A 14,643-nucleotide genomic window follows, 5' to 3' on the forward strand; every position below is an offset into this window, starting at 1 on the left:
CTAGCTCTCTTTCCCTTTCCCAGTGGGGTCCCTGGAAAGAAGTGTGGTACCATTATCTTGTCAGTGGAAGAGCTGAGCAACTGCAGGGTGAGTGATGTGGGGTGAAGGGAAAGGGAGATCCCTCTGGACCAGCTGACTCCAGAGGAGACTAAGTGAGGACAGGTGGGCATTCCATAGAGTAGCAATGTGTTCTTGGAGGCAGGGCTAGGGGAGCAAAGCCTGTTATTTCAATTTGAACTGATTTTCACAGTTTCTGAAAGAGAGTTTGTCTATGAAGTCAACAAGATAGGTGGACATTTCTGCCTTTTCTATCTCAGCATCTGGCCAAGAAAGAGTTTTCTTGAGGATAGGGGAGTACAGCCTCCAAGAGGCTAGGGGACACTCTCTTAATTAGCAATTTTTTCTCCCTTTCAATTCCTAATATAGGGTTCTGCAATCAATTAAGTCAGTCAATGAACCAGCAATTATTAAATACTTTGTGATTGTGATATGATTGTGATAGATGCTAGTCCAGGAAGACAAAAAAGAAATTATAAAGAAAGAAATTATATGTAAAAATCACAAAAATAAAGATGAATAAAAAACAAATCTGTCCTTTAGGAACTTACATTTTATTCTCCTATTAGATATGGTAGACATGTAAGTGTCTGAGTTCAAATTTGAACTCAGGTCTTAACTCCAGATCCTTCTATCCACTGTACTACCAAACCAACCTGATTGTTTATAAAGAGAGGAGAAATAGGCAGCTAGGTGGCACAGTGGAGCCCTGGAGTCAGGAGAACCTGAGTTCAAATGTGACCTCAGATACTTAATAATTACCTAGCTGTGTGACCTTGGGCAAGTCACTTAACCTCATTGCCTGAGAGAGGGGGGGGGGGAGAGAGAGAGAGAGAGAGAGAGAGAGAGAGAGAGAGAGAGAGAGAGAGAGAGAGAGAGAGAGAGAGAGAGAGAGAAGAAATAGTTTCCCCACCAAGATACAGGCTCTAAGTAGCAGAAATGGGTTTTGAATCTCAAGATCTCTGACTTCAAATAAAATGTCATTTTATGTTACCACACACCACCTTTTCTTATCTTAAACTTTAAGCGGGCGCTCCACTTCCAGGTCTATTATTCCAAGGTTTTCTGAACACATCTTGGTTTCCCTATCCCCTATCCTTATACTTTTATAATTTCATTTAGATCTCTGGAATTAATCAGATCAATTATCTGACTGACAAAAGCTCTGCAGGATGATTCTGATTTTGTCTTAGGGAACTGGGATCCTATTGATGTGAGCTGGAGGAGATACAGGCTGGGCAAGGTGGATGGGGGTGGTAGGAAAAATAGATTAAACTTGGAAACTGGGATTCCCAGGGAACAGTCTCAAACCTCTCCCCAAAGCTCTCAACCCTTTCCCCAAAGCCTTCTTCTCAAAGCAGCCAGTTTTACCCCAACCCCATTCTTCATCCCTCCCCCCGACCATATCCCTGATTGTTTCAGCTCCATTAGGTCCTTTTTATCCTAAAACACTTTCAAAGAAAAGAGATGAAATCTTGGCACCTGCTTGAATTAAAGTAATTGTATTTGAATGGTTTCTCTTATGTCATATTGGTGAAACATCCCCTGAGAGAGAGATTGGGCTCACAATGAAAAAGAGGCAGATTTCCAAAGCTGCATCAGGGCTCTGCCAAAAGGAGCATTTCCTGATCACGTGACTAAATTCTACCAGAAATGGGGAAAACCACACCTGATATAAGAGGAGAGACAGAAAGAGAAACAAAGACAGAGAGGCATAGAGAGACAGAAATAAAAAGATAAGAAAGCAGCAAAGATGTAGATAGAGACAAAGAGGGGCAAGGAGAGTAGGGTGAAGAGAGACACACAAAGACAGAGATACACCTGAAGAGAAATAGAGGCAGTCAGAGAGAAAAAGTGAGAGATAGGAAGACAAAAAGAGGTAGAAAGATAAAGATGACTTAAAGAGATAGAAAAAGAGACATAGGAAGAAAGACAGACAAGAAGAAAAACACACAGAAAAAGAGATATCAAAGAAAGGATATCAAAGAAAGAGACAGAAAAACAGACATTAAGAAAAAGAAATTGGGACAAAGACAGAAAACTCAAAAAAGTTTTTTTTAAATTTATTTTTATTAAAGATATTATTTGAGTTTTACAATTTCCCCCCCAATCTTGCTCCCCCCCCCCACGGAAAGCACTCTGTCAGTCTTTACTTTGTTTCCATGTTGTACCTTGATCCAAATTGGGTGTGATGAGAGAGAAATCATATCCTTAAAGAAGTGAAGTCTAAGAGGTAACAAGATCAGACAATAAGATATCTGTTTTTTTTTTCTAAATTAAAGGGAATAGTCCTTGCACTTTGTTCAAATTCCACAGCTCCTTATCTGGATACAGATGGCACTCTCCTTTGCAGACAGCCCAATATTGTTCCCGATTGTTGTACTGATGGAATGAGCAAGTCCTTCAAGGTTGAACATCACTCCCATGTTGCTGTTAGGGTATACAGTGTTTTTCTGGTTCTGCTCATCTCACTCAGCATCAGTTCATGCAAATCCCTCCAGGCTTCCCTGAAATCCTGTCCCTCCTGGTTTCTAATAGAACAATAGTGTTCCATGACATACATATACCACAGTTTGCTAAGCTATTCCCCAATTGAAGGACATTTACTTGATTTCCAATTCTTTGCCACCACAAACAGGGCTGCTATAAATATTTTTGTACAAGTAATGTTTTTACCCTTTTTCATCATCTCTTCAGGGTATAGACCCAGTAGTGGTATTGCTGGGTCAAAGGGTATGCACATTTTTGTTTCCCTTTGGGCATAGTTCCAAATAGCTCTCCAGAAGGGTTGGATGAGTTCAAAGCTCCACCAACAGTGTAGTAGTGTCCCAGATTTCCCACAACCCTTCCAACAATGATCATTATCCTTCCTGGTCATACTGGCCAATCTGAGAGGTGTGAGGTGGTACCTCAGAGAAGCTTTAATCTGCATTTCTCTAATAATTAATGATTTAGAGCATTTTTTCATATGGCTATGGATTGCTTTGATCTCCTCATCTATAAATTGCCTTTGCATATCCTTTGACCATTTGTCAATTGGGGAATGGCTTTTTGTTTTAAAAATATGACTCAGTTCTCTGTATATTTTAGAAAGGAGTCCTTTGTCAGAATCATTAGTTGTAAAGATTGTTTCCCAATTTACCACATTTCTTTTGATCTTGGTTACATTAGTCAAAAAAAGTTTTTAATGATGCTTGTATATATATATATATATATATATATGTGTGTGTGTGTGTGTGTGTGTGTGTGTGTGTGTGTGTGTGTGTGTGTGGTGTGTGTGTGTGTGTGGTGTGTGTGTATAGTTACATTTTTTAGACATGCTCTACTAGACACTCACAAGTTTTTCATACATGTAGTCTTCAAGAACCAAGGATGAGTATCAGAGAAGGATTTCTTTCTCAGATGAATAAAAACTACAGTTTGAATTTGTCAGAAATGACCCAGTATTGAGCTGTTTATCTACCATTCAGAGTAAACCTTAGGTGGAGAGAGCTCATCAACTGAGAACCAGGTAACTGAACAACTCACTAAGATTCTCCATTCATCATGGGGTGGCAGGGCTATGATCTGTACTGATAGAGTCAGGAACACTAATTATGATAACATCATGGTCCTTGAATTAGTGAATAAATATCCCTATATATATGTATATAAAATAAAAACCACATTTCTCTATAGTAGCCAAGTCAATTTGCAATTATTAAGAGAGCAACAGCTAGGTGGTACAATGGATAGAATACTGAGTCTGGTGTCAGGAGGACCTGAATTCAAATTTGGTCTCAGACTTACCAGCTGTCAGATCCTGAGCAAGTCACTTAACCACTATATGCCTCAGTTTCCTTATCTGTAAAATCAACTTTCCATAATTGCCTCATGCTTTGGCCTGGTCAAGCCATGTCTGGAGTATTGTTCTGGATGCCACAGGTGAAGAAGGACATGAATAGGATGAAGAAGGAAGGAAAGAGGACATCAAGCTTTTATTAATGGAGGCTTCAGGAAGATCTTACCAGTGAGAGAAAGGGAGAAGGTCTTTAAGAGAAATATTTCAGGGAAGAAGATCTCAGGTAGATCAGGCAGTTCTAGGGAGATTACCTAGAGGAAAAGGAACAGAATAGTGAACACTCATGTCACATGGCACCATAGATAGAGCACTGGATCTGGAGTGAGGGAAAACTCATCTTCCAGAGTTCACATCTGACCTCAGACAATTTCTATGTGGCCTGGGCAAGTCATTTAACTATTTGCTTCAGTTTCTTCATCTATAAAATGGGTACAATAATAGCACCTACATCCCAGGCTTGTTATGAGGATCAAATGAGATAATATTTATAAAAGCACTTATTTCAGAACCTGATACTTATATGTTTATGGCCTCTCATCCATGTGACTTTGGGCAAGTAACTCCCTAGTCTTATCTGGTTTCTCAGGAACTTTAAGGTCAATCATTTCTGGTGTTAACATGCTCTGACTATGATTCATTTGAATGCAAAATCTGGAGTTTGGACAAATATTTTTAATTCATTATCAAAAACATTTTTTGTAATTGGGTTTTTAATTGCTAATTGGCTTTTTAAATTTTTTGACTTACAGATGGTTCAGTTGATCTGAGGAGACAAATAGGACCTTAGGGACTGAGATATGACTACCTCTGGTTAATAGGGTAAGGGTCTGAATGTAGGTGTTCGGTATAAGAGGTCGTTATTAGGGGTAAGGGATTGTGGGGTGAGGAAGGCAAGAAGAGTCTGACTGGGGTGAAAATGAATATCAGGGAGATGTTGAAATATGTTGGGCTTCATCTACTTCTCACTCCACTCCCTTAGGTCCTTCATCATGCATCAGATTGCCCAGAGGCTCTCAAAGCAGATCTCAAAATCTTGTTTGTGGTGAGAAGTCAAAGGGACAAGGAAAGAAATTTGACTTTTGGTTCATCCTAGAGCCATAGACTGTTTAGAGCAAGAAGAGAGCTTAGAGGCCATCTTGTCCAATCCACTGACTAAGAAGCTTCACCATTTCTCCTGATGGAGCTGTCATTTTCCAGTAACTGAGATGCATCCACAGCCTCAGGTTCATCCTTGACTCTTCAGTCTTCTTCACAGGCCTTCCAGCCCTTGTCCCTATATATATTAAATTAGTTGATTGAATATGGTCTTGTAGTCCTACCTTCACAACATTTCTTACATCCTACTCTTCTCTCTTCTCTACTCTAGTTTGAACCTCATCACCTCTCACTTTGATACTATATATTACCTTAAATGGTTTCCTAATCTCCATTCTTTTCCCTCCCCTAAATGCCAAATTTATATTCCTAAAAGCTACAGATCTAATGAAGCCCTCCCCACTTCAGAAGTCTTCAGTGGCTCCCAATGGCCTCTTAGATAAATCTATTTAAAATCCATAGAAATCCACAGCTTGACTTTTAAGACCTCCCAATCTGACTCTTTTATATTACTTTCCACTGTCCATTTCAGTCAAACTGCCCTGCTAGCTCTGCCATATATATGTGTGGATATACATATATACATTCAACAGTCACAATTATACACTTGAGTATTTGGTATACATATGCATAAATATGATTGCTAGCTTGTTAAAAACACACATATTGGGGGGCGGCTAGGTGGCCCAGTGGATAGAGCACTGGCCCTGAAGTCAGGAGTACCTGAGTTGAAATCTGGCCTCAGACACTTAATAAGTACCTAGCTGTGTGGCCTTGGGCAAGCCACTTAACCCCATGTGCCTTGCAAAAACTTAAACACACAGCAGCTTGAACCATGGACCTGGGGATTACAAAGACCTGAATTCAAATCCTACTTCAAACACTTATGACCTCAGACAAGTCCTTTAAATTCTCTTGGCCTTAATTTCCTCAGTCTGTAAAATGAAGATAAGGATAACACTTATCTCCCTTGGTTGCCTTCAGGATAAAATGAGATAAGAAATATAAAGTGGGTGCAGCTAGGTGGCGCAGTGGATAGAGCACTGATCCTGGAGTCAAGAGGACCTGAGTTCAGATTTGACCTCAGACAAATAATTGCCTGTCTGGGTTACTTTGGGCAAGTCACTTAACCCTATTGCCTTAAATAAAAAAAAGTAAAGTGCACTTTACAAAAGTTAAAGTTCTATAAGTGCTGGTTATGATTTTGTATAGGTGATCAATCTCCTATGCCTGGAATGTAGTGCCACCACCCTCCCTTTCCACTTCTGTCTCATGGAATCCCTGCCTCGCATCAGAGCTCAGCAGTGCTACCTTTCACACAAGGCAGACTCCCCTCCAACCTCCAGCATTCTTTCCCTCTTGAAATTACTTTGTATTTTCCTAATGGTATTTATGTTGTATCCTCTCAATAGAATGCAAGATTGTCTAACAAGATTGTTTTTCTATCCCTGATGGTGGGTACAAAGTGGATGCTAATAAATGTTTGGTGATTGCTAAATTGATTGATGTTGTAGAGGAGATTCTAGGAATACGTTGGAGTGAAGGGTCTTTAGTAAGTCAGTCAATAAATATTTTTGTTGTTGTAATTTAGCCTATTAGTTGTATCTGAATCTGTGACCCCATTTGAGGATATCTTGGCAAAGATAGTAGAGCAGTTTTTCATTTCCTTTTCCATCCATTTTACAAGTGAGACAACTGAAGCAAACAGATTAAGCAAACAATCAAAATTAAGAGACTTGCCCAGGTTCACACAATTAGTAAGTGTCTGAGGTCACATTTGAACTCAGGACTTCCTAACACTAGAGCCAGAATGCTAACCATTAGGCCACTTGGCTGCCTCATTTGTCAAATAAGTTAGGGAAGGAAATGGCAACCCATTCCAGTATCTTTGACAAGAAAACCCCAAATGAGGTCACAGAGTTGGACATGAATGGACAACAAGTGTTTAAGATTCTATTTTACGTCTACTATGCTAAGAACTAAGAATTGAAACAAAAGGGGGAGAAAAGTGGAATAACTTTAAGATTTTGTGAATCTTGCTACTGTTATTGTCTACCCATGTGATCTTGGTCAAGTTTCTCTGGGTCTTGGTTTCTTCCTCTGTAAAATGAAAAGATTGGCCTGGATGACCTGGGAGGCCCCTTTCCATTCTGACATTTCATGGTCTATTGTACACATATTGTTGGCCTGCAAGAGACAGACAGGACCTGGCATCTGGATTCTGAGACAATCTTGCTGACTCCAGTCTGGTGACTTCTATGCCTACTGGTTTTCTTGACCCTGGCTGTGTACCAGTTCCTGGTTCTGTGGTATTGCTATTCCTGGAAGAGGGGACAGAGGTGAGGAGGGGAGAGAGCAGCCAAGGGTAACTTGACAGCCTTGAGTTTTTATGAAATCAAAGCCCATATTATACTTACAGAGTTTGGGAAACAGTCCAACTTCATGTTTCAGAGTTCAAGGAATAGCACTCTGTTAGGGAAAGAGAGAAAATGACAGCAAGACTCCTTTCTTTAAGGCTCTTGAGTTTAGAAAGGTCTCTATTTGCAACAGCTTTATAAAGTCAGGAATGCAAACATTTTATAGAGGAGAAAATTTGGGGTAAAAGAGATCATCATATGGTCTGACCATCGTCACACAGGTCAATAGGAAGGAAGGGAAGGAAATTAGCATTTATTAAGCTCCTACTATACTTACAAATCTTAACAGCCTTGAGAGTTGTGTTTTTATTGTTTCATTTTGCTGAAGAATAAACAGTGACTCTTGTAAGGTCACATAGCTAGTAAGATCTGAGGTGAGATTTGAACTAGTCTTCCTGACTTTGCCCAGAGATCTATCTACATAGTTACCTCTAAACAATAGGAATTATAGTATAATTCAAAAAGAGCAGGAATCCAAGTCAGAGTAGTTGGATTCAAGACCTGGCCCTGCCATTTACTAGCTTCTTCTGTAAAAAGAAAAAAGGAAAAAAAAATCTGAATTGGATTACCTGGATAAGGAAATCTCTTCCAGTTCTTAATCTGTTAGAATTTAGCTCTATTCCTTCTAGGTCCTGTGCCCTTTCCTGGCCATTATACTGACAGAGGGTCATGTTGAGTATTTTTGAGACCCCAGATTGTGTCATCTGGGTGCCACTGAGAGCTCACCGTGACCTGCTCATGGATAGTACATTGAGAACTTGTGCCATCATGCAAATACCCACTGTTTTAGTTCTGGATTCTGTTTTCCTTTCAATTTTGATTTATGAGGTTTTGTTCTTGGGAGTCTCTGGTCTGGGACTTAGGCTGGGGTCTCTGTTCTTTTGTTGCCATGATGTGGGTTATTCAACAAATTCTGTTTCATTCATTCAATATCTCGTAAACACTTATTACCTATAAAACAGTTTATTTAGGTGATGGTAGGAAAGTTAGTCATTTAGATGATTAATAAATATCTTGGTTTTAAAATGTTTATTTCAGTGACTAGTTGGAAACAAATGAAACACTGTAAGAAGTTTCTGGTAAGAAGTTTCCTCTCTCCCTCCCATCCACTCTTTGTATAAATTTCTAGCTCCTTGGAGCTACTTTGACAGTTGTTGGAGATCAGATGATGATTCAGGCTGGTCTAGTGGCTCATACTTAAGATTATAATGAAATAAGACACTTGTACACCATCTAATGTTTAACACCAATATTAAGGGGACTCTGTGATTAGGATTGTCCAACTTCTTCTGTCTCTGTTCCTACTACTATCTCATTGCCTAAAGAGGTTTTCAATATCACTTTCTATACTTAGGAAAATAATGATAAAAGATCTGTAATTCTCATTATCATTTTATTAGCTCTGAAACCCCGAAGAGATATTGCTTCTGGCAAAACACTTCAGTGTTAGATCAAACTCTATTTCTTGTCTGGTATCCCCCTCATTTGCCTCCACCCACCCTTTTCACACAAAGTGCATCCAAAATAGCGTATTCTTAAAGACAAAATAAATATTTAAAACAACAACAACAAAAGATAGATGGACTTTCTCTGTGCTCAGAGGAAAATACTTCAGGTTCTTATGAAGTAACTTAAGGGGAGAAAACAGATATAGGATTACTGGCCTTGGGAGATCTGTAGTCCAGGGTGGTTTCAATAATATACCTTCTATCCTGACTTTCTCCCCAGAGCCTTAGTCCCCTTTATAGAGGCATTTCCCTCTGCCTGCTCTTCTACTCTCAATTCCTTATGGCTTCTTTCCTGTATATGCATACATGCATATATACATACATACATACATATATTAGAATGAATAGAGACCCAAAGAGAAGGTAACCTTGGAGGTGATGGTTCTAGCAGGTGGAGACATAAGAAAAGGCTATCTGAAAGAGGTAGGATTCTTTTGTAAAGATACATAAGATGGGCAGCTAGGGATGCACAGGATAGGGTATCAGGCCTGGAGTCAGGAAGATGAGCATTTCTGAGTTCAAATCTGGCCTCTGACACTTGCTGGCTGTATGATCCTGGACAAGACATTTAACCCTGCCTGCCTTAGTTTCCTCATCTGGAAACTGAGCTGGAGAAAAAAATGGTAAACTATTCTTTGCCAAGGAAAATCCAAATGGAGCCATGAAGAGTTGGGCATGACTGAAAACAACAACAAAGGGAGAGTGGAGCCAGGTTGTGACAGACTGCCAGATAGGTTTGTATTTGATCCCAATGGCAATAGTCAGTCAACAAAAACTTATTAAGTGTCTACTATGTGTCAGACACTGTCAAAAGCATTGGAAATACAAAGAAAAGCAAAAGACAGTCCATACTGTCAAGGAGCTCACAGTCTAATGGCAGAGACAACATGCAAAAATCATTTACAAAGAAAATATAGACAGGATAAATTAATAATAATCTCAGAAAGAAGACACTAGAATTAAGAGGCATCAGGAAAGGCTTCCTAATAAAAGATGGGATTTAAATAGAACTTGAAAGAAGCCAGGAGAAAGATATAGGGAGAAAGAAAATTCCAGGCTTGGGGGATAGCATATAAATGTCTAGAAATGTTCAAGAAACAGGCAGGAGGTCAGTGTCACTAGATAGAAGACTTCACAGGATATTTAAGAGTGCTCAGGGGACGGCTAGGTGGCGCAGTGGATAAAGTATCGGCCCTGGAGTCAGGAGTACCTGGGTTCAAATCCGGTCTCAGACACTTAATAATAATTACCTAGCTGTGTGGCCTTGGGCAAGCCACTTAACCCCATTTGCCTTGCAAAAACAAAAAAAAAAACCTAAAAAGAAAGAGTGCTCAGAAGATGTAAGAAAACTGGAAAGCAAAGAGGTTATGAAAGCTTTAACTAACAAAGGATTTTATATTTAATCTTGGAGGTGACTGGAGTCCAATGAGCAGGAGAGAAACACTGTCCTTTGATTTAAGAACATCATAAACTTTGTAGGTTTCACTTTAAATCATCTGTGAAATGGGAATGATCATACCACTATAGTTCCTCATAGAACTGTTGTGAGGCTCAAATGAAATAGTGTATAAAATTCATTGCAAACCTTAAAGTGTTCTGTATTGTTGAGTTTTTATTATTATTCTTAATCCCATTTTACAGATAAGGAAACTGAGACTTAGAGTAAACTATTTTCCAATAGTCATATGATTGCAGAGATCAAACTGAAATCCTCTTCTGACTCTAAGGGCTTTTCTATTATAGTATATCAAAAAACCTATTCGTCCATCTAGTGGCAGACAGACAACTAACAATGGATGGCAAACTGCCAATGGATATATTACTTTCTTTTTCTTTTTTTTTTTTTAGGTTTTTGCTAGGCAATGGGGTTAAGTGGCTTGCCCAAGGCCACACAGCTAGGTAATTATTAAGTGTCTGAGGCCGGATTTGAACTCAGGTACTCCTGACTCCAGGGCCGGTGCTCTATCCACTGTGCTACCTAGCTGCCCCTGAATGTATTACTTTCAGCCACATTTTTACTCCTGGTGTTATTCATGTCCATCATAGTTGGATACCAAGAGTAGATAACCATCATATGGCTTATTGACTTATTAATCTCTGTATATCAAATGTATCCATTATGGAGACAATCTGTCTTTGTTCAGTTTGGCAATAATCCTGGTATCTGCTTATAACTAACAGATTCTTTAGTTAGAATCTCAACAATACAGATTATCCTATTTTGTTTGTGGCTAATGTCAGCATTGCTATATTTTATTAGGAGTACAAAGTCATCTCGAGCAACAAAATATGACAGTGCCTCATATATTCAGTGCTCCTAGAGCAATGAGGTGTTGTATATCACAGCTTTTTTCCTTTTGCCTTACACTTTGTTTTGCACCTTGATAAATGTGTTGATCACTTATTACAGTGAAAAGATGTGTAATACAGTAGAAAGAGATCTGTCCTGAGAACACAAAGACTTGAGATTATTCACCAAGATAATGTTTGTAAAGCACTAGATAATCATGAGCTCCTTATGATCGGCAATTAATTGGAGGATCATGGGTCTAGAGCTAATTGTTGCTGTTCAGTTGTGTCTGACTCTATGACCCAGTTGATTTTGTCTTTTGACAAAGATACTAGAGTAGTATGATGTTTTCCTTCTCTAGCTCATTTTACAGTGAGAAAAGTGAAACAAATAAGGGTTAAGTTACTTACCTGGGGTTGCATAGCTAGTAAGGGCAGATTTGAAATCAAGAAAAGGAATCTTCTTGACTCCAAGTCCAGAGCTTTTTCCACTGTTCCACCAGCTGCCCCTATAGTAGAAAGGGACATTAAAGGTCATATAGACAGGGAAATGCTGGAGATAATTCCAACTGATTTTCAGTATGAGCATTTATACTCTAGAAACTGTCAAATATAGAAATTCAGTTGAATTGCTGTTTTGTTTATTGCCTTGACTGAAGAAAATTTAGATGCAGAATAAACTTAAAATTATGCAATGCATGCATTTTTTAAGAAGGGGATCCTTTAGTTAAATATTTATCAGCACACCCTAGCATATAGTCTAGCCCTTTCATTTTACAGATAAGGAAACTGAGGCCTATCCAGGTTAAGTAATTTCCCCAAGATCTCATAGTGAGGGAGGCATTTTGGTGCTGTGGAAAGGGTGCTTGCTGTAAGATGTCCAGCTGGAGGATGCAGTTTTGAATCCTAGCTTATTACCTGGGAGACTTCTTGCAAATCATTTACTCTCTGTGTATTTCATCCTCACATTTTGAACATCGAGAGACTGGAAGAATGATGGTGCCACTGGAAGAAATAGTGAAGCTTACTGGAGCAACAGGTTTAGGGAGAAAGGGATGAACTTGAGTTTGGACATTTTGAGTTTGAAGGGAAAGTAACATGGGCAATTGGAAATAAAGGTCTGGCCCTCAGAAGAGAGGTAAGGATTGAATGAAGGAAAGAAAGAAAGAAAGAAAGAAAGAAAGAAAGAAAGAAAGAAAGAGAGAGAGAAAGAGAGAGAGAGAGAGAGAGAAAGAAAGAAAGAAAGAAAGAAAGAAAGAAAGAAAGAAAGAAAGAAAGAAAGAAAGAAAGAAAGAAGCATCTTGTAAAATGAGCCTTGATTTCTTCAGTGACTTCTTCCATGGAAGATCAATTATATATGGGCTTCTGAGAGACTAGAGGTCTCATCTGGGATCATACAGTGAGTAGGTTCAGAGTTGGAACTTGAACTCAGAATTTCCTGAGTCCAAGAATGGATCTATCCACTAGGCATTACTGTCTCTTTAATCAGTAGATACTGAATTTAATCTAGTCTTTCCTCAATGAGTAAGGTCATTGTTAGGAAAATTCATTATTGCACTGGCATGCCATTAGTCTTGGCTGAGTTGCCTATTTCTGTTGTCCCTACACCCTATTTAAATGGCCCCAGGTTCCCAGGTTTTGTGTATCATTGTGGCTGCTTTGAATAGATTTTCTGTTCCCTCTCTCACTGCAAAGCTGTCAGCTGTCACTTCTTACTGCTATTGGGGTTCCTGTCCTTAGCAACCCCTCCTCCATTGCAAATACTAAAATACAGTTCTGTATTTTGTTTCCCACTTGAGGTACATGAACTTTAATGCATGTGCTCTGTGTTTTTTGGTTTCCAGCTGTGTTCCAGATGGCTGAGCTGGCTGGGTAGCAAGAAAAATGATAATTCACATTTATAAACCACAGAACCTAGAGTTGGAAGGGTCCTTTGAGATCAATATACAAAACTTCACAGCTGAAAAAGTACTTTTCTGCTTTTGATCTCCCCACATTTATTCAACATTTGACAAGCATTCATTAGGCTCTTATAATGTATAGAGAACTCTGGGATGCATTGAGGGAGGCCTGCCCTCAAGGAGCTTACATTCTGATGGGAGAATGCAACCAGATAATTATATAGATGATTCAGACAAAAAAATGCACAGTAGAAGTGATCAAAAGAGAACATTGTACACATTAACAACAACCTTGTGAGATGATCAACTATGATGGATGTTTTTCTTTCCTTTCTCATGATTTTTTCCTTTCCTCTTAGTTTTAATTCCTCTTTCACATGACCAATATGTAAACATGCTAACACGAATGTTCATATACAACTTTTACTAGACTGTTCGCTGCCATAGGGAGGGGGGAAGGAAGGGAGAGTGATAGAAAATGTAGAACTCATAAATTTGCAAATAGATGAATGTTGAAAAAACTACCATTGTAGTAATTGGAAAAATAAAATAAAACTTAAATTAATTTTTAAAAATGCACAGTAATGGAAATGGAAGAAATCAGCAGGATTAAGTGGGATTAACAAAAGTGATATTTCTCATGGGGAATTCGAAGTAAAGGTCTGGACCTCAAAAGAGAGGTAAAGGCTGGATGGAGGAATCAGGAAAGACCTTATGAAGGTGGGGTTACTTGAACTGTCACTTATTAATTACCATATCACATTCCTATATAGTCATGAAATCCTACAACTTCAGATCAGGGATGTACAGTGAAGAGATGGCAGATGAGGCTCAGCTCTGCCTCCAAATTATTTATTGCAGCTCTCTTTGTGGTGGCAAAGAACTAGAAATTAAAGAGATGCCCATTAGTAGGAGAATGGCTGAACAAATTGTGATATATGATTGTAATGTGCTGTAAGAAATGATGACAGGTTATTTTAGAAAAAAAATATAGAAAAACTTACATGGGGTGGCTAGGTGGCGTAGTGGATAAAGCACTGGCCTTGGAGTCAGGAGTACCTGGGTTCAAATCCGGTCTCAGACACTTGTGGCCTTGGGCAAGCCACTTAACCCCATTTGCCTTGCAAAAACCTAAAAGAAAAACAAAACAAAAAAAACTTACATGAAATAACAAAGAGTGAAATGAGCAGAACCTAGAAAACATTGTATAAAGTAAAAGCAATATTTTTTGAAGAGTTACTGTGAATGTCTAAGCTCTACTGAATATTGTAAATACTCACTTCTACCACAAAAGGATCTATGAGAGAAGATGTCTACTTTCAGAGAAAGAACTGATAATAGAACTATGTATAGTATGATTTTACATATATCTATAAATTTGTGTCAAATGGTGAACTTCTCTAGTGGGAGATAGGGAGGAAAGGAGGGCGTTGGTTTGGGACTTAAAAATGTAACAAAAAAATTAAATTAAAAAATTCAAGTTCAAAATGAATGGAAAAAAACACACAAAAAAATTGCTTTCATATTTTACCTCA

At 38.7% G+C, this 14,643-nt stretch overlaps 1 protein-coding gene across 2 annotated transcripts in view; it reads left to right on the forward strand.

Moving 5' to 3' along the window:
* CPNE5 (copine 5) overlaps window positions 1-14,643 on the forward strand; it is a 197,431-nt gene that overhangs the window by 93,756 nt on the left and 89,032 nt on the right. For both annotated transcript variants that reach the window (XM_074236397.1, XM_074236396.1), the window contains exon 7: window positions 24-87. In XM_074236397.1, the coding sequence (XP_074092498.1) occupies window positions 24-87 (64 nt within the window). The remainder of the gene's footprint in view (window positions 1-23; window positions 88-14,643) is intronic.

This window comes from Macrotis lagotis, chromosome 5 (assembly GCF_037893015.1).
Source record: "Macrotis lagotis isolate mMagLag1 chromosome 5, bilby.v1.9.chrom.fasta, whole genome shotgun sequence".
Lineage (NCBI taxonomy): Eukaryota > Metazoa > Chordata > Mammalia > Peramelemorphia > Peramelidae > Macrotis > Macrotis lagotis.